This window comes from Topomyia yanbarensis, chromosome 1 (assembly GCF_030247195.1).
Source record: "Topomyia yanbarensis strain Yona2022 chromosome 1, ASM3024719v1, whole genome shotgun sequence".
Lineage (NCBI taxonomy): Eukaryota > Metazoa > Arthropoda > Insecta > Diptera > Culicidae > Topomyia > Topomyia yanbarensis.
In genome coordinates, this window is record NC_080670.1 from 29,944,618 (window position 1) to 29,966,126 (window position 21,509).

General features: G+C 38.2%; 1 protein-coding gene across 12 annotated transcripts in view; it reads right to left on the bottom strand.

Moving 5' to 3' along the window:
* Positions 1-21,509, bottom strand: part of LOC131677221 (tensin-1) — a 659,813-nt gene that overhangs the window by 192,301 nt on the left and 446,003 nt on the right. The window contains exon 1 of one of the 12 annotated variants that reach the window (XM_058956929.1): positions 4,597-4,923. The exons of the other annotated variants lie outside the window; for them this stretch is intronic. Coding sequence (XP_058812912.1) covers positions 4,597-4,866 — 270 coding nt within the window. The 5' untranslated portion in view covers positions 4,867-4,923. Of the gene's footprint in view, positions 1-4,596; positions 4,924-21,509 lie in introns of those variants that run through there. 12 annotated transcript variants of the gene reach the window in all.

The following is a 21,509-nucleotide window of genomic DNA, read 5'->3' on the forward strand; positions in this document are numbered from 1 at the left end:
GGATGTACCGAACCATGAATGAATGTATTTCAGATTTATTGATCTTGGGCTGCCAGGTTCTCTGCGGAACAGAATTTTATCTAAGCAATTGGTCAAAAGACCATTTTTCGGTCAACTGACCATTTTTCCTTCAAATGACTCAGTTTCGATCAAATAACTCAGTTTCGGTCAAAGGACTCAGTTTCGGGCAAATGACCGTTTTTGGTTAAATGATTGTTTACGGTCAAATAACCGTTTTTCGGTCAAATTACTGTTTTTCGATCAAATGACTTAGTTTCGGTCAAATGGCTTAGTTTCGGTCGAATGACTCAATTTCAGTCAAATGGCGCAGGTTCGGGTAAAGTTTCGATCAGTTGACTCAGTTTCGTTCAAATGACTCAGTTTCGGTCAAATGTCTCAGTTTCGGTCAAATGTCTCAGTTTTGGTCAAATGACTCAGTGTCGATCCAATAACGTTGATTTCGTTTTTAGATTAGAGTTGCTCTAGGTTTGCTTGGAACTGTCACTTTTGTATGGATATTGTAAACATTAGAGCGAACCTAGGGCGACTCGATTCTAAAACCGAAAACAGCATTAGTATCGGTCAAATGACTTAGTTTCGGTTAAATGACTTTGTTTCGGTCAAATAGCTTAGTTTCGATCAAATGACTCAGTTTCGGTCAAATGACTTAGTTTGGGTCAAATGACTTAGTTTCGGACAAATTACTCAGTTTCGGTCAAATATCTCAGTTTCAGTTAAATGACCCAGTTTCGGTCAAATGACCGTTTTACGGTCAAATTACTGTTTTTCGGTCAAATTACCGTTTTTCGGTAATTTGACTTCAAAAGATTGTCAAATGATTGTTTTTCGGTCAAATGATCGTTTTCGGTCAAATGACCGTTTTTCGGTCAAATGGCCGTTTTCGGCCAAATGATCGTTTTTCGGTCAAATTACTGTTTTTCAGTCAAATGACCGGTTTTTGGTCAAAAGATGTTTTGCGGTCAAATGACCGGTTTTTGGTCAAAAGATGTTTTGCGGTCAAATGACCGTTTTTCGGTCAAATGGCCGTTTTTTCGGTCAAATGGTCGTTTTTCGCCCAAATGGCCGTTTTTCGGTCAAATGTCTGTTTATCGGTCAAATTAGCGTTTTTCGGTCAAATGACCGTTTTTCTGACAAAGTATCGTTTTTCGGTCAAATGACCGTTTTTCGGGCAAATGACCGTTTTTCCTTCAAAAGACCGTTTTTCGGTCAAAAGATTGTTTTTCGGTCAAATGACCGTTTTCGGTCAAATGACCGTTTTTCGGTCAAATGACCGTTTTTCGGTCAAAAGATTGTTTTTCGGGCAAATGACCGTTTTTCGGTCAAATGAACGTCTTCGGTCAAATGGCCGTTTTTCGGTCAAATGGCCGTTTTTAGGTCAAATGTCTGTTTATCGGTCAAATGACCGTTTTTCGATCAAATGACCGTTTTTTGGTTCAATAACCGTTTTTCAGTCAAATGGCCGTTTGTAGGTCAAATTACCGTTTTTAGGTCAAATGACCGTTTTAGGTCAAATGGCCGTTTTTAGGTCAAATGACCGTTTTTCGGTCAAATAACCGTTTTTCGGTAAAATGGCCGTTCTTCAGTCAAATGTCTGTTTATCGGCCAAATGACCGATTTTCAGTCAAATAACTCAGTTTCGGTCAAATGACTCTGTTTCGGTCAAATATCTCAGCTTCAGTCAAATGGCTTAGTTTCGGTCAAATTACTTAATTTCAGTCAAATGAGTTAGTCTCGGTCAAATGACTTAATTTCGATCAAATGACTCAGTTACGGTCAAATCACTCAGTTTCGGTCAAATGACTTAGTTTCGGTCAAATGGTTTAGTTTCGGTTAAATGACTCAGTTTCGGTCAAATGGCTTAGTTTTGGTCAAATGATTCAATTTCGGTCAAATTACTCAATTTCGGTCAAATGACCGTTTTCGGTCAAATTACTGTTTTCGGTCAAATTACTGTTTTCGATCAAATTACCGTTTTTTGGTCAAATGACCGTTTTTTCTTCAAAAGACCGTTTTTCCTTCAAAAGACCGTTTTTCGGTCAAAAGATTGTTTTTCGGCAAATGACCGTTTTTCGGTCAAATGACCGTTTTCGGTCAAATGGCCGTTCTTCGGTCAAATGTCTGTTTATCGGTCAAATGACCGTTTTTCGGTCAAATTACCGTTTTTCAAGTCAAATGGCCGTTCTTCGGTCAAATGTCTGTTTATCGATCAAATGACCGTTTTTCGGTCAAATAATCGTGACTGGTTTTCGGTCAAATGACCGTTTTTCGGTCAAATAATCGTTTTTTGGTCAAATGACCATTTTTCTGTCAAATGACCGTTTTTCGGCCAAATAACTCAGTTTCGGTCAAATGACTCAGTTTCGGTCAAATATCTCAGCTTCAGTCAAATGGCTTAGTTTCGTTCAAATTACTTAATTTCAGTCAAATGACTTAGTCTCGGTCAACCGACTCAGTTTCGGTCAAATAACTCAGTTTCGGTCAAATAATTCAGTTTCGGTCAAATGACTTAGTTTCGGTCAAATGATTTAGTTTCGGTCATATAACTCAGTTTCGGTCAAACGACTCAGTTTCGGTCAAATGACGGTTTCTCGGTCCAATGCCTGTTTTTCGGTCAAATGACCGTTTTTCGGTCAAATAATCGTTTTTCGGTCAAATGACCATTTTTCTATCAAAAAACCGTTTTTCGGTCAAATAACTCAGTTTCGGTCAAATGACAGTTTTTCAGTCAAATAACTCAGCTTCGGTCAAATGGCTTAGTTTCGGTCAAATGATTTAGTTTCGGTCATATAGCTCAGTGTCGGTCAAACGACTCAGTTTCGGTCAAATGACGGTTTCTCGGTCCAAGGACTGTTTATCGGTCAAATGACCGTTTTTCGGTCAAATAATCGTTTTTCGGTCAAATGACCATTTTTCGGTCAAAAGACCGTTTTTCGGTCAAATAACTCAGTTTCGGTCAAATGACTCAATTTCGGTCAAATATCTAAGCTTCGGTCAAATGGCTTAGTTTCGGTCAAATTACTTAATTTCAGTCAAATGACTTAGTCTCGGTCAAATGACCTAATTTCGATCAAATGGGTCAAATGACCGTTTCGGCCAAACGACACAGCACCTATTTTTAAGCATGAATATTTCCGCTGACTAGTTTCTTTTTGAACTTCCTCTTACCAGAACGGCGTGAACCTCCTAACGATTTATAAAAGAATGCAATCATCATTGATGTACAGTACAATGAACAAAGCGTGCAAGTTGCTTCCTTGCTGAAGTGACTCAAAATGGCCTACAAAATGATACATAGAAAAACTCGGCCTCTATGGATATATATATATACAGTAAAAACAACAAAATGACATATTAAATCAATTTAAAAGGTGTTCTCAGACACTATTCTCACAGTCACGTCACCTAGTGACTAACAATTTTAAGCTAAATGGAACAGTGGCATTAGAGACCAATCAAAACCAATTTTCTGGATTTTATTATATAATTATATTACAAATTTAAAATCGTTTTAAAATTTTAAAAGTACAAGGTACAGCACATTTTTCTCGAACGGCCACTGAACACAGTAATCCGCATCCTAGTCAATTCCAGTAAAAAATATGACGTCAACCACAATTAGCAACCATTTACGGGTTGGCTTTTTCCCCCCTGAGCAGCACTCGATTTTTAATTAACACAACTAATTGTCCGCTCCGCGCTGACCCAGTTAATCGCTCACTCGCTAATTAATGGCAATTTTCCTCCCTGTATTTTCTGCAGTTAGTACGCGTGTTTCAACCTTTCTAGCAATTCCCGCGTCCGTAACGGTTACTAAGCAACCGTTGTCAAATTTGACACAAATGTAGGTAGCATCTGATTCATGCTTAACTTCAACTTTACGATAGCTACTCAAATTCTCGATGATCCCCACGAACACTGTACAGGTCACAAGCAATAATCAAAGAAGCACTTTTCATTAACATTCCTTTCTATTTACAGCTTAGTACAATAATAGGGACTCCAAGCGATCAATTAAAATTATTTTATAGTTCCTATAATCACTACACTACACTACAATCAAAACAAAGCACTTGATTATTTGTTTTGGTTTCTATCGGTTTCATCTGGCATAGTGGCAAAGCAACCGCCCGCTTGCTGTGACGAGTTCAAGTGTCGAATTCCTCACTCGTGTTGCCAAATTTACAAATTTTGACCATTTAGACAATTTTTCGATTTTTAACAAACTTGTTAGATTTCCATAATCTGTCATGAAATTTTCATGCCTAATTATCATTTATTTTGAACGAAAAAGAATTTTGTTTGAGCATTAGAACAGAAGCTTTCAATCTAGCATCACTGTGACACTGCTCCTCCCTTGACCTGACGGATCGGGTCGCGTTCGGGTAACTGTGTGTTGTTCGCAAGCTTATTTACACGCCTCACTACATCATGTATCTGAATTGTATTCCACAAGTATTGTAATCAATCGGCACACGGTAAAACCTATACTGAACAATAAGACAGCAATAAACTCTAGACACTAGATGCGTATTGTAGTTTGCGCGCAATTATCACTTAATTATCACATCGTTTTACATTAATAATCCAATTTTGATGAAGCTGTTGTTGTTGCCGCTGTTGTTGTTCACAGTAAATCGGAAGTGATGCCGGATTAGGAGGAGCAGGAGGAGGCAGCTGCTCAATGAACAACCGCTGCTGATGCTGATGTTGTTCCACTACTAGCACTGCTGCTGGTTGTGGTTGTGACCGAGGACCAAGTGGCGGATTACCGCAGTGATTGCATCGGACGCGTTGCAGTGTTTTACTGCAGCAGATGAGCATCAGCGCCGAAATCGTAGATCCCATGTTTCGGTCCCAAGGCACACTCTACTAGCCCTGTGCTGTACTACTGTAGGGTCGGTACGGTACTGTACCAGAGGAGGAAAATGATGAAGGGAAAACTAGATGAAAAGCTGGTGCTGCTTTACGGGAGTGTTCCTCAGGGCTGAATCGGGGAGGTGGTGAGTTGGAAAAGAAGGATATTTGCAATTTAGTGGAGACGTACGGTTTTGTTGCTCTGGTTATAAGTTACTCAAATATTTTAAGTGACTGTAATTTCAAGAGCTAGATTGGAATTTTTCTAATCGCGTAAAAAAATTGTTGAAATTTAATATTGAGACCAAATCAGCTAATTTTAATTCTTTTTTTTCCTTTGAGACAATTTTATGTCCCAAAAGAAAATAACATTAAAATTTTCTGATTTGGCAGGCAATTTGTAGATGTGAATCAAAATTTATGCTTTTGTCAAGACCACCTCTCAGAATTTCATAATATTTGGTAAGATCATCAATTCGAATTGTAAGAGCTATGAATAATGTGTAAATCCGAATACTATGTCCTGTCAGTAATATAGACAGTTTTGAAAATCATGCCAAAATGAGGTTTTTGTAAAAACGTGTAGTAACTTGATCCCCCGCCTACTAGGGCTAAAGAAACAAAGCACATTATGACCTAAAGACGCGAATGTTCAGCTAATCACTGATCCTGACAAATTAATTAATAAGACTACCTTTTTATGCGCACGACAAACTTTAACCACAGTGGAAAGTCAAGACAAGTATTTGCGGTGAATCAGTGCTGTTTAACTGGCTTTTCCAACCTTCAATAACTTATACCATCATTTGTTCATGGAAAAAATATTTTAGATCAATTAATAGTGCCAGATACTTGACGACAATGATGTTTTTTTTTTCTATTTCTACACATTTCGAAAGTGCTTGAGAGAACTAATGATAGGGATCAAGAATACCTGTAGTATAAGGTGAAGAAAATTTACATTTTTTTGTATGTATTGTGGAACTTGTTATTCGAAAAACGTGTTTTTCTAGACAAAAGCCCTTAGAAAGAAATTGTACTTGAAAATATTCATAAATATTTAGTTCGACGATCTCATACAACCTTTCAAAAAATTTGTAAAAAGATTTTCTAAAATATTATACAACTTTTCGAAACCATATGTAATACATCAGATTTCTTTTTTAAACATCATAACCGACCAAATATTTCATTTTCTTTTTATATTGTGATAACTTTATGCATATAGATTATGAGATATGGCCTGAGAATCAAATAACCCCAAGGATCAAGTGTCCTCACTCTCCCCCACAGTGACGACCAATTTTAACAACTTCTTGGTGTATTTTAGGCTGGGGACAGTTATAAAATCGGGACGTTTTCTTTTTTTAAATAAACCTAATCGGTTATTCTTCTTTTATCCCTAGACATAGTCCTTTCAGAGAATTTAGTTTAAATTCCCCTTAAGGGGGTCTTCCAGCGAAAAATTTACACAAAAAAAAATGCTATTGGTATTTGTGCATATTTTGCACTTTTAACATAAGAAAAATGTGCTCAAGAATGGATTTACACCCAGGTTTTTTTACGCGGTTTTTTTTGCGCGGTTTTTTACGAGGTTTTTTTTACGCGGATTTTCCAATTAACGCGGTTTTTTACGCGGATTTTCCAATTAACGCGGCTTTTGCAAAAAAGTCCTTTTGAATGCAAAAGACTTACTTTTTTCTGAAAAAAAATCGGTTTTTGCAAAAAATATTCCTTTTGTCCTTTTGAATGCAAAAGACTTAGATTTTCGGAAAGATGGAAGAGACGGGTCTGGAAGATTCCTTATGGCCCGCACCCCAACAATATGGGTATTTTCGGAATGGTCTTGAAGAGTAGGTGCCAGAAATTGATTTTTGAAATCATAGATGGCGACTTCCGGTTTAGCGAAATTCGCTATAACCCATTCAATGTGGGTGTTTTCGGAATGGTCTTGAAGATTTGGTACTAGAAATTGATTTTTGGCGCTATTTTGAAATCAAAAATGGCGACTTCCGGTTTAGCGAAGTTCGCTATAATCCAATTAATAATGGTATTTTCGGAATGGTATTGACAAATAGGTGCTAGAAATTTATGTTTGACGCCATTTTGAAATCCAATATGGCTACATCCGGTTTAGCGGAAATTCCCTACAATATGGATATTGTATTGCAATATGGATATTGTCGGAATGGTCTTGAAGAGTAGGTACCAAAAATTGATTTTTGACGCCATTTTTAAATCCAAGATGGCGATTTCCGATTTTGCGAAATTCGCTATAACCCAATCAATATTGGTATTTTTGGATGTTGAAGTTGTAGTACAAATAGTTTTAATTAAACAGTTGAATTTACTTAAATTTAAGCAATATGTTTAATTTGAACAATTTCAAACCCCCAACTCACATCACATACGTCTCTTTTTTCTCTCTCTTCTATTCTCACCGCACTTTCCTGGATGAACACATAAAAATATTTTGCATTTTGCTGGTTTATGATTAGATCTTATATTTGAGGGTGATTTAGATGATTGCCCAAATTTTTCATGCAGGAATTTCGGTAAACCGGAAGTCGCCATCTAGAATTTTAAAATGACGGCTAACATCGACGTTTGTCTGCTACTCGTCAAAACCATTCCGAAAATACTCATGTTGATTGAGTTGGAGAGAATCTCGCGAAACCGGAAGCCGCCATTTGGGATTTGAAAATGGCGCCAAAAATCAATTTTCATGGAAAACCTTGCGGGGAAGGTGCTGATTTATTTATTTCTGGCACCTACTCGTCAAGACCATTCCGAAAATACCCATATTGATCGGGTTACAGCAAATTTCGCTAAACCGGAATTCGCCATCTTGGATTGCAAAATGGCGTCAAAAATCAATTTCTAGCACCTACTGTTCAAGACCATTCCAAAAATATCCATATTGATTGAGTTATAGCGAATTTCGCTAAACCGGAAGTCGCCATCTTTGATTTCAAAATGGCGTCAAAAATCAATTTCTGGCACCTACTCTTCAAGACCATTCCAAAAATACCCATATTAATTGGGTTATAGCGAATTTCGCTAAAACCGGAAGTAGCCATCTTTGATTTCAAAATGGCCCTAAATCAATTTCTGGAACCTACTCTTCAAGATCATTCCGAAAATACCCATATTGTTGGGGTGTGAGTCTTCCAGACCCGTCTCTTCCAACTTTCCGAAAATCTTCTTAGTCTTTTGCATTCAAAAGGAATATTTTTTGCAAAAACCGTGTTAATTGCGAAATCCGCGCAAAAAAAAACTTCCAAAAATATTCTAAGTCTTTTGCTGAGTTTTTTTTTGCGCGGATTTTCGAATTAACGCGGTTTTTTCACGCGGATTTTCCAATTAACGCGTTTTTTTACGCGGATTTTCCAATTAACGCGGTTTTTTACGCGGATTTTCCAATTAATTTAATCCAGTACTATTTCTTCGAAGAATTCGATACTTCGGAAGGCATCTTATGACGCCTCGCGAGGTATGGCATATCTGTCCCAAACGGATCCTCAACTACATCAATAATGCACTACCCGAATGACACATGTAGACAAACAAACAACTCGCTTCCAACTACACTGGACTCGGGCAATTTGTAACAGGTAGAGCAAACAGGGGCAGCCACAAAAGATAGCCTGAATAGTGGTCGCAGTGGCAAAGTTTCCCCTAACGAGAAAAAAAGGAAAAAAAACCATTCAAAATATTTCACTTTGTAGATACGAAATGGGTAGCATCTTATTTGCAGATTTTTAAGTGATAAATTATTTATTTCATCTCTAGATATAATAAAAATAAACAATGAAACATGTCAGAACTGGAAAATCGAAACAATTCAACCATTAAAAAATTGCAATATTGAAACATTGAATTGCAGAACCTCTGCATCAAAGCGGGAATACACTTTGGTTTACTCCAGTGTCCACGAGGTAGAACAGTTATGTAATGTGAAAATGGAGCATAACTTTTCAGAAGTCACCCGTATACAGTTCCATCATACACGTAATTCTGTACTGCTAACGTTCGATGGTTTAGCCGAAGAAACAGCGATCGAGTGCATCTAATAAGTGTCGTGTCGAAATACGGTGAGGTCGAGTCCGGCACGTGTATTGCTAGTCGAAACATCTTCTCAGATTTTTCCAACGTTGTTCGTGTCGTAAAAATGTGACTGACTCGACCTATTCCTCTTTTTCTGAGACCTACGACAGTCTAGACCCCAATTAGTCTCTACTGTTGAACCAATTTCGAACCTGATCATCATTGGCTCAAATTGACATCCACAGGCATTTGGCTTGGTACCAAAGAGCAGCCTAAAAGTGTTGTCAGAAATCGTAATTTGGTTTATAACTGCACCGATTTTTGTGAGGTTTGAAAAAATTTCGCTGTCTTTGCATAACGTTCATCTGTAGTCACGGCTAGTTTATCATTTCTAGTTCAATAGGATATAAACGATGTCTTCAATGTTATTACGTGACTATTAAGCTTTTTATTTGGATCACATAGATCAGTTGATGGGAATAAGTTTTCCTTTCCAAAAAAACATCCAAAACCGCATTAAAATAGTTTTGACTCTTGTACAAAACCATATGTAAACTAATTTCAGTACTTTTTCCTTTTTTATTTCGACTATATGTAGTCAGTATTCATGTTAATGCTCATGAAATTGATCTCCATGGATAAAAATTTTAAACTAAACAAACTAAGTGCAGGCTAAAATAGTGCTATTTTCAACAGAAGTCAACAAAAATAAGAAGAGGTTTTTTTGCTTTGACCAGACTAGGACAGAAACCACCCGGTGGTTACTGTCCTAGTCTGAGAGTAAAACATCAAATAGGGATCGATATTAGTTCTCAGACCACATTATTTACATAATATGGCCAGATTCCCACGTGCCAGTTTAGATATGCGACGCCGCTCTGCGGAAAACCCTACACAGAATCCGCTATAAAAAATCCATCTGTTGTAAGCAAATCCTACATATAGTTTTTAACATCGTACGCTGAATTGCGAACGTGTTTTGTTTTCAAACATTCTCTGTGGACAAATATTGAAATATTGAAACCTGAAATGTTTGGTATATATAGCTTCTAGTTGCGTTTTTTTTTGTAAAAAAAAATAAATTGTTTAGCAATTTTTCACTGTTTGAATGCAATTTGTCCGAAAATTGCAGTTTTTTTAGCTCAAAATAAACTTCCTTAAATTCCAAGATTTTTCCAAGAATCGACGACCCGAATTGAAAAATCGAAATATTGGAAATTTAAAAACATTGTCGCATTAGAAAATGAGTATTAGAAATTTGGAACACTTCAAAACATGAACATTGCAAAATTGGACCACTAGAACTAGAAGTTTGGAAAATAGAAACTTTGAAAAATTGGAACCTGGGAGAATTGAAGCATTGGACTATTGTCAAATTGGAATATGACGAATTTCGCGCTAAATCGTATTCAGAGTTGGCAGCACCCTCTTATATTTTAATGAAACTTTCTGTACATGAGAACTTTGTTACAAAAAGCCACTTTGCATAATTTGTTATTCCAAAAATGATCGACCATTTTTTCAAATAGCTATAGTTTAAAAATGACAAATCCTACAAAAAGTGTTGTAGGAGTGATTTTCACAAAATTAGTCAAATGTTTGGAAACAAATTTTGAAAAAATTCTTCATCGACTCCTACACTGAAAAAAATCGATTTTGAAAACTAAAAGTCGATTTACAAAAAAAACATCTTTGATTTGATTTTGTGCCAAAATAGGTAATTATGTTCCTTACCTGTAGTCAAAAGTTCAAGTTGGGCACTTTCAAGGAAAAAAAGCTATTAGAAAAAAAAAATATTTTCAGTGTATTTTTTTTTTAGGGTCCATTGGCCAGAGACCGGAATCCAGAATTCCGAGGAAAAAACCGAGACTCCAGATTTCATAACTCAGAGTCCCGAGGAGAGAGACCAGAATCCAGAGCCACGAGTCCTTAACCCAAAATACTGAGGCGAGTCAAGAGTCCAGAATCCACAGTTCAGTGTCGAGAATGCAGAGTCCAAAGTGCATAGCTCAGCGATCAGAGCCTAGAGTTCCAAAGACAAAGCTCCAGAATCCAGAGTGCAGAGTTCAGAGTCCAGAGCGCAGAGCTTAGAGCCCAGAGATCAGCGTTCAGATGCCAGATCCCAGAGTCCAAAACCTAGTTTCCAGAGCCTAGAGACCAGAAATCAGAGTCTAGAGTTATTAGCCCAAAATCCTGAGCCTAGAGTCCTCAGCACATAATCCAGAGCCCAAAGTTCAGAGCCCCTAACCCAAAATAGTGAGACCAGAGTTTAGAGTCCAGATTCCAAAGCTCAGAGTCCAGAATCCCGAGTTCAAATTCGATAATCCAGAGTTTAGATTCCATAGCTCAGCAACCAGAACCCAGAGTCCCGAGGAGAGAACCCAGAGTCCGGAGACCAGAATCTAGAGTCCCGAGTGTAGAGTCCAGAGTTTAGAGTCCAGAGTCCAAAATTCACAATCAAGGCCCAAAGTCCATAGCTCAGAGATCACAGTCTACAGTCCAGAGCCCATAGCACAGAATCTCGAGACGAGAGCTCAGAATACAGAGTTAAGAATGTAGAGTCCTGAGTTCAGAGTGCAGAGTCGAGAATCCTGAGTCCAGAGTCCTCAACCCAAATTACTGTGGCCAGAGTCCAAAGCTCTGGGACCCGAATCCAGAACCCGAAATACTTAACCCAAAATATTGAGGCAAGAGTTCAGACTCCAGAGAACAGAGCCCAGAGGCCAGAAACAAGAGTCCATAACACATAATCTCGAGGCGAGAGTCCAGAGTCCAGTACCAAGCGTGAAGAGTGCAGCATCCAGAGTTCAAAGTCCAAAATCTAGAGCTCAGAGTCCAGAGACGAGAATCCTGAGACCAGACATCATTGTCCTCAATCCAAAATACTGAGCCCAGTGACCCGAGTTCAGAGCCCAAAGTCCAGAGCCCAGAATCCAGAGTCCAGAGGAGAGAGCGCACAGTCCAGATTCCAGAGACCCGAGTGCAGAGCCTAACGTTCAGATTCCAGAGATACCGGAACCCATAGTTCAGAATTGTGTTGCTGAACAAATACCTAGTTAAACGTGATGTCCCGCAAGAAAAGAAGTTCTGTTTTAGCTAATTAGAAACAGTGAAATAAATGAGTATCAATTTATTTTATCAATTGTCTAGTTTTCCGTATAAATGTTGACCAAATCCGAATAATGCAAGTTTAAACGACTCGACAAATGGACCGCCGCTTTCAACAGCACCATCTAGTTTGAGTGTGATCCAGTAGACAGACAGCTGGACACACAAAAAATAAACAACAATCTCTCTGATCGACAACTTGACAACCGATTCCATTTATTATATTCACTCAGCAATGGATTTTTAAAACCGTAAAAAACACATTCCAATCGGCTACCGACGGAGACGCACCGCGTGACGCACAGTACCTACGCGCAGTGTTTAGAAACCGTGTGACCCACCACCAAACTTGCAAATATCTTTCAAGTCCTATTTTTGGCTCACGGAAAAAAAAACGAAATTCGGCTACAACCCTGGACACGTTTTTGCTCAAAAGTCACAACACTCGCACCCGCGTTCAATTTCTACACCACCAACCCGTCCCAAGAGGGACGCTCCTCGAAGGCCAACGCTTCGTGAATTCAGCAACAATTCTGAACAATTTTATTGAACCAACTTAAATTAGATTATCACGGGAAGCTAGCTCGTTAGGGATGAACCGAACCGTAATCCAAACTTTGCGACCTTTGACCGGACTGGACTCGTTTTAAGTGCGAGTAGAAAAGATGTATTTGTGACGCGCGCGCGAATGACCTACGAAACTAGAACTGCACTGCGACGGGTCACACCGCCGGAACGGGACTGTCTGACTGGCTGATGACCAACCTCGTCGTGGCGGGATGCGTACCCTACCCTCTCGAACGGTCCGAAACGAGTGTGCAAGTGTGAATAGGATGCCGAACTTGGTGGGACACGCAGAGAAAAGCGCTCCCTAAATTGTGTGTATGGTTTGAACAAGAAAACTTTCCATCGTGTTGACAGATTTAGAAAGCAAACTGAAGAGGAATCAATGACGCCATCATTATGCGTTAGTAATTCCGAAACGAAGTGAAAACTCACTTGCATCGAACGGAAATGCTGAGTACCCGGAGTGATGAATGGAGTGTACAATTTCCTGCCATAAATTTCTAGTTACGACCTTTACATTTTAATACTTCAGTGACACACCCTGTTCTTGCCAGCAGCTACTGCGATCAGGCAGAAGACAGTAATAGGAGGGAAACATGCAGAGATGCCAGGTACTTTTTTCAAATGTCTGCAATAATAATTTTAAAAGTCTGGGAAGAACAAAAAATGTGAGGCAAGCTAGTGTAACCAAAAGCCTTTATATTCAAAAATCTGCAAATATCTGCAACCAAACTAAAAAATCTGCAACCAAACGGAAAAATCTGCAAATATCTGCGTCATCGAAAAAATCTGCAGCTTAAATCAAAAGTCTGCGAATTTGCAGACTTGTCTGCAAATCTGGCATCTCTGGAAACATGAAAGCCGAACATTTCCCGAGTGTCACACATGGGCCTGTAGGAATGGAATGGAAGAAGGGTCGACGTGACGAAGGATTCTGCGCCGTTGGAATACCAACGAACATAACCTATATTACGTTTTGTTTCGGAGTGCCCCGTTGCACCGGGTGGGTGGCTAGCGTTGATTCTGTTTTGAGCTATGTGAGATGGATGGCACGGTAAACTGTCTCGATGCTCTAGACGAAGGTGGAATGAGTGGGTGTTCCGTCGCACCTTATTGTTACGAAAAAGGGGAAAAAGCAATTCAAGGACACACCGACGTGTCTGTGTCTGTGTACGGGGGGAGCTTGTTGTCCTTTTCCAAACAAAACGGAATCGTTGAAGCGACAGCCGATGTCGATCAGCTGTTGGAAGTTGTGGGTGGATGTGCTGTATTTCATTTAGTTGTCGCAAGGGAAATTTTGTTTGAAAAAAATAATCAAATTTTTTAACAGATTTTCCAAAATTTTAAAGCTAAAAATTGTTTATTAAATATTTACAACGATTTTTTCCTGAGAGTTTTCCTAGCTGTAGAGCTAGGGTCTCGAAAGGGCTCCCGGTCACAATCACTCACTATAATTGCAGATGAGACGGCAAATGTCTCCCACTAAAACACTGCTTAAGGGTAATTGCAGCAGGCCGTGATTCCGAATGTGATATTCATTGTACGGTTCAGATATGTGCGGGCGTAGAGACTTCACGATCACGTGTATCATCGCGAGGGGCTCGAGCGTTTGTGCGTTAATGTGTTCGACCGCGTATCTCATCATTGATTATTTTGGTATTTTACCAGTTGTTCAAACTTTCTTAATTATGTAAAACTCCGGCAATTTCGCTGCATGTCTTTCGCTACACAATGCACATTATTGACCTCGTACCATTTCAACATGATCCGAGCTTAGTGACATGCTGCTAGATCAGACAAAGAGTTTAGATTAATCCTTGTAATTCCTTAGAAATAAAAAGAAACACTTCAGGAGATAATATTGCTCTCATATTTTACCGTTTGTTGTTCTAGGGAGCCCTCATTTCGGCCGCACCCGCAAATTACCTGCCAGATCAGAAGTTCGTTGTAGTAAATATTGATATTTCTTTTTGTGAACATTATCAGAAAATGCTGTTTTAACGTGTGTTTCGTCTTTCAGGCAATGAGGGTTATCGGTTTTTGTATTCAATGTTTCCAATCATAACTACGAGATTTTTTATTTCGAAACTTTGGTTTTTGTCGACATGGAATCCGGAACGGTTCATACTATTTGGACAAAACAGATTGATACATTTTAACGTTTGTTGCGACATTTCGAACGCTTCCGCTTAGTCGGTGCATGAGTTCGGCCATCTTGGAGGTTGGAAATCTAAGAATCATGTATTTAAACAATTGATATGTTAGAATTTTTCGATTGGGAGAATACAGAAATTGACAAATCAAGGAATAATAAATCATAACCGTAAATTCAGGAAACAAACATATAATGATTTAAAAATAATTTAAAAATCAATAGTTTTTAATTGTAGTTATTAAATAATTCAGCTATCCAAATTGCAACGTTTAAGGAACACGAATCAGAAATAAAAGATGCCTTTATCCAACACTTAATGTGGTCAGTGGTTTAGAAATTAAGAACTACATGGACCATAATTCCGCCTTCAGGAATTTCAGATACCTACATTTTGTTTGAGTGTGGTTCAACTAAAGTTGTAAAGCAGGATTCTCGGAATGGCTCCCTATCAGAATCACTCACCACTGTTGCAGACTAGACAGGAAATGTCGTCCACTAAAACACCACTTAGGGACAATTGCAATGTGGAGAGGTGGATTTTTTTTGGTCGCGTGGAAACGGGCGTATATATGTTCTCGCTTGGGACCGCGTTTATATACAGTGAAGACACGATTTTATTAACCGATTGGTGAATTTTACAAATTTCCAAGGGGGTCTTACAGTACAAAATAAAGTTAAAATATTTATTTGTGCATAAGATAAGATAAGATAAGCAAGATGCTCAAAATAGCATTTACTCGAATTTGACGTAGTTCGTCTGCTAGGGCCGTCATACGGATTTTCACATGAGGCTGACAAAATCGGGTCAAAAAGCTGACACAATCAGAGGTAGACAAAATAGGGGGTATACAAATTCGAGGGGCTGATAAAATTGTACCTTCACTGTACACTCAAGTTTTTTTTTCACGCGGTATTTTTTACGCTTTTTTTACGCGGATTTTGAAATTTGCGCGGCTTTCATTTACACGCTTTTTTTTTTGAGTTTACGATGTATCCATTAACGAGGTTCCCATTAACGCAGATTCTTAAATTTACGCGGTCTGCATTAACGCGGATTTTGAATTTCACGCGGTTTTCATTTACGCGGATTTTGAAATTCACGCGATTTTCATTTACGCGGATTTTCAAATTTACGCGGTTTTCATTTACGCGGCCTGTATCCCCCGCGTAAAAAATCTGAGTGTATTTTACTATGTACTAAGACTAAGTAGTACTAAGACATTAACTTAATCGCAGGAGCTTTTCTATGTTTGCGAGATCACGGGTGTAGGTTGTGTGCATGATCACAATTGCATGTTCTCGTTTGTGACCAGGCGTTGTAGTATCGCGCAGGACTCGAGCGTTTGTATGTTACCAGGTTTGATTATGTGGACGTATTTGTATCGCGTGTATAAATTCGTTTGTATAACCGTGTAACCGCTTGCATATTCATGTGGACTTTTGAATGTTTGCGTGATCCATTTTGAATATTTGGTTCAGATCTAGAAGGCATTGAGTGACCCCATATCACTGGATCATCCGGCCATGGTGCTTTAGGACTTCTTGTGTATATGTGTGTTTTTTCCTGAGAAGAAGTCTGAAGTCAGTGATCAGATTTGTATTGTCGCCTAAGATACAAGCGTCGTGTGTATCTTCGCGTGTTTGAATTCGCTTATATAACAATGTAGCCGTTTGCATATTCGCGTGGGCTTCAGAATGTCCGTGCGGGTCATCAGTTTGATATTTAATTTTGAACGTACGGTTCAGATGAAGGGAAAAAGTTAGCTTCCACATCGCACTGAAATCTCCAATTATCACGCCCTGAGTCTTGTTGTGTTGCGTATACAAATTCTCGGGTATGTATTTTGCATTTGTTGAATTGTTAGTATTGAGCCTTTAGAATAGTCTCACGCAATCTCGATGGCCACGTTGATTTGATTCCTCGTTCGTGTTTGCTGGCACATCCGCTGATTTTAGTCTATCTGGACCTTTAATAGTGTTCTCAACGAAACTGCATTTTTCAAATTAGTGATACAATAACTCAAAAAATAATCAACGGATTGAGTTGATTTTTTATGAGCTAGTCGATTAAACACGAAAAAGCGAATAATTTTTTTTTCTCTGTTATTTTAAAGAAAAATTAGCGAATTTTACTGAAAAATATGAGATTTTCGGATTTTTATGATGCCATTTCCCTGAATTCAAATGTGTTTGACAATTTCATCAAGAGTTATGTCCGCCGTGGAAATCTTTGAGGTGGAAATGGTTGGACGTTTCCATTTGGAACGCTCGTTTCATACATAATGAACACAGGTTCATTGTTGCCTTGTCATCAAAATCGCAAAACAAAATTATTTTTATCACGTTTCTAGGATTGCAAAGTTGTGGGAGCAGGTAAGCGTGAATAAACGTGCTTGAAGCCGGGTTTTGTATTATCGCGAAGGAAGTGAGCAACTCTATGTCGAATACTATAATATATTAGAGAAAGGCATTACAAATTGCGACAATCAGGCACAGAACAGCGTTTAGCATAAAGCGCATGACAAAAATCATTAGTATTCCGAACATCACACAAATACTGACTCCTGGCTGAACTTCGGTGGATGTAGAAAAAATAAATGGAGACTGACTCATAAACTAGTAATAATTGTTGACAATTGATACACTAAGTTTCGTCTAACTAATACATGTAATATTTCTTGAGGATGTTTGCAATACCGTCACTCCATTCAGGCTACGGGAGGAAATTTCGCAATTAAAACAGATTCCACGAAAATATTCTACATCCTTTTGAATACAAAAAGCAATTTTTGGAAATGTACAGAGGCGGATCTTAAAGATTCTTCATAGCCCACACTACAAGGCAGGAGTTTTCGGAACGAGTTTGACGAGTAGATGCTGAACATCGATGTGTGACGCCATTAAAAAAAGACGTCAAGTTTTGCGGATTTCTTGAAAAGCAAATCAATATGGCCATTTTAAGAACGTGTTTGAGAGAACGATGTTGGACTCCATTTCAAAAATCTAATCACTAGAAGACTCAAAGTAACGATGTCTAACGTCGTCGTGCTTTCGTTACGTCGCGTTTTTGTGAATGTATAATCAATAAAACAGTCTTTTGTTACTAAATTTATATTTCCTTCTTTATAACATGAGCTGTTACGCGTAGGGCATCGAACTGATTGCACAGTCTTAAATTGACTCATCACACATAATAAATGAAGCGTATTGAACGTAAGGGGAAAATAAAAAGTAAATAATAAACCATAATTTTCGTGTTCGGTTAGTCAATAAGAGAATCGAATTTAGATACGAGAAGAAACCAAAAGATGTTTCTATATAAATTAGAGTGATTTAACAGGATGATGCATATTACATAGAAACACATATGAAATAGAAGTGTGGTAAGCTGTTTACGAAAAATAACGCAAAGGAAAAAACACGACTAGAACGATAAAAAGTAGAAAATAAGAAAAACAATATAAAACTTCCAAAAGACAGCAATACTTCAAAATGAAATCACAACTGAATATGAATAGTGCAAAAAATACAAGCAATGAAGCAAAAATTGAAAATTCATTCAAATGCGAAAATATGAAATGAAAAAAAAAGACCTAAGTAACCAATAGGGTAAGGTGGGGCAAATTCGACCTAGTAAATGGTTGTGGCTGTAATATGCTCATTTTACATTGGATCAAGTCCTTTTATATGCCAAATTAAAGATTAGACTTCTGGGCAACTTTCTTTATATAGCTTCTTATTCGTATCTTGGGAAAATTTTGAGATACAAGCGTTTTACGAAATCGTTCATTCTTGCTATTTTCAAAAATGGTGGGGTAAACCCGACCGCCTATGTTTTTGTTTGATTTAGTACAGATAAGGGTCGGATTTACCCAACGGTCGGATTTGCACCACCTTACCCTAAGCATTATAACGTAGCCCTATATCGACTTAAGAACGGCATATAGAGCAATCTTATAAAGCTGATAAGCCCTATATTCTGATATAATGCCAGAAAAGGCGAACTATTGTGCTATTACTGTGCGTGAGATTGATAGTCCGTTTTCTGCAATGCCATTATATAAGACCAACCTAAAACTGTCAAATTTGAAAACCTGTTATCGTTACTACTCAAGGCTATTAAAGAGCGTTTATGGACTGTCATGTAATGAACCAAAAGGAAAAATATTAAAATAGTGTTTAGATATGATGGGCTCTCTTCTAATTATATGTGATAAATATTTTAGCCTTTAACCATTAGCCTGTTTCACACAAATTTCCGGTAGGAAGTCTCCAACAAAAGTACTTTGCCTAGTCATTCATGACGAGTGCACTGTGTTTACTGGCTATTCTAATTTGTATATTTTTGAATACAATGATAAATGCCGAATATAATTGACTGCCGAATCTATCGAAAGTGATTTTGTGTTCCTCCCATAGTTTACAAAGTTTTGCAGTGAAGTGCAGTATGTTTAGTGGGAAATCGAAATTGATCGCTCGGTGGGTCGTTTCTCCTGTTGTGTTGTGTGTTGGTAGGCAAAAATATCGTTGGAATAGTGTAATTTGACGTAGTGATTTTATCGTCACATCACAATTATTTTACTATGTATGTGCGCGACTCGAGCGAGCTACCAAAAAAATGTTCCCACTTAGCATCGACAGCGACATCTGAACTTGACTAGTTGATGCAACGATTTCACTGATTCCCAGTTAAACTCATTCCGGAACCGGTTCGGATATCTGAATGGAGTCTGCGGACGAAGATCATCAGGCGATTTAAATAGTTTGACGTTTGACTCAACTCACCTGTGCTAATTGCCCCTAGAAACAAATGCTATTTGCGAATGCGATTTAAAGGCAATTTCAATACTTAGACGACAAATTTTTTGGCGGCTGCAATGGACTTGGTTGTTTTTGCATTTTTCAAACATTATTCATATTATTTATCTTATTCAATTTTTTTTTATTGTTTTATTCATATTATTTGTTTCATTTGTTTTAATCATTTTATTATATTGTTAGTTTTTCCCAGTTCATATATTGTTCAGTTTCTTCATTTTATTAATTCGGTTTAGTCAGTTCTTTTAGTTATTAGATGACAGTTAGTTACCTCGAAACAATTTAGTTTACTCTCTTAATTTCATAACTTTTTTAATATTATCTGATTTTCATTTGAGCTAATTTGATTTGTTTTATTAATTTGATTTATATGGATCATTCTATTCATTTTATGAATAACTTTTTTTTGCTTCATAATTGTTTTGATTTTTGGTTTGTTTTGTTATTGTTTTTTAATTTATTCAGTTTATTATACGTGTTATACGTGCAGGACTCGAGGCTGTGCTTGTCTCACATATAGTTGCTTGCCAGCTTTTCGTGCGTTTGGCAATTTAATGAATAATACAACAGTTATATATATGAGAGGTGTCTCATCCCACTGATGGGTGGATTAAATCGGTTTTATGTATACATGTGTGTATATATGTGTATGTGTTTATGTGTGTATATGTACATATAAATGTTCAAAAAATGGTTGCATTATACACGGGATTGTTTTGTAGTGTACACATATAATCTATTAATGTGAAAAACTGATACTTCTGGATAGAAGTCAGATCTTCCTCCAATTACAGCTCCTTGGAGATCTCCAATGGAACAACTTACACAAGTCCAACAGGCAGTGACACCAGACTAGGAGAAACGGAAGCGCTGAGGAAAATACGGAGTCTATCGGTTCTTTTTTATTATTTCCCCTTTTCTTTCTTAAATAAGCAGGAATTCAAGAAATGTGGATGAGAGTTAAGGGAGACATAAATGGGAGATAGGAATGAAGGTAGAAAACTGAAAAAATGGTAAGTTCTAGTACACATGTGTTATGTTTATTTGTTTATTTGTTGTACCGTCACCAACAGACCCCTTGGCCCCAATGGTGGTTACTTAAACTAATTACATTTCAGAATACGAATAATTTTAGTTTTTATCGAATTCCTTGTCAGGTTGAAGTCAAACGCCGTCGCCACACTGTTAAACACACGCTGGAGTCCGGTAACAGCGCCCTGGCGCCCATAGTTAGTTCTCCTGAATGGGACTCGCAGAAGAGAGTTATTGCGCAGAGCTCGAACGCGAGCTTGAAGATCGAGGCGTCCGAGGATTGTAGGGCAATCCACCCTGGCAGACAGTAAGTCCGAGACGAACAGGGCTCGAGAGCAGTCCCTCCGGATGCTTAGAGTATCGAGCTGTATTAACTGACAACGGTTTTCGTAGCTCGGCAGCTGAAATCTGTTTTGCCAAGGAAGATGTCGGAGTGCAAAGCGTATGAACCGGCGTTGGACGGCCTCGATTCTGTCGACGCCGTTCTGGTAGTAAGGGTTCCAAACAGCAGAACAATATTCCAGTGTTGAGCGAACCAGCGCACAATAGAGAGATTTTAAACAGTATACGTCCTTAAAGTTTTTCGCTATTCGGAAGATGAACCCAAGCTGTCTTGAAGCCTTATCCACAATGGATGATGTATGTGGTTTGAACGTTAGTGCCGAATCCATGATGACTCCGAGATCCTTGACGTTAGAGTGTCTTGGAATACTCGAGTCGAAGAGATGGTAGTTAAACTGAATCGGATGGCGTTTCCGCGTGAACGTAACGATTGAGCATTTGCTCGGGTTTAAAACCATTCTGTTTAGATCACACCACGTACTAAAGCTGTCCAATTCCCTCTGAAGAAGCTCGGCATCGGTTTTATCCCGTATTTGTTGAAAAATTTTCATGTCGTCGGCGAAAG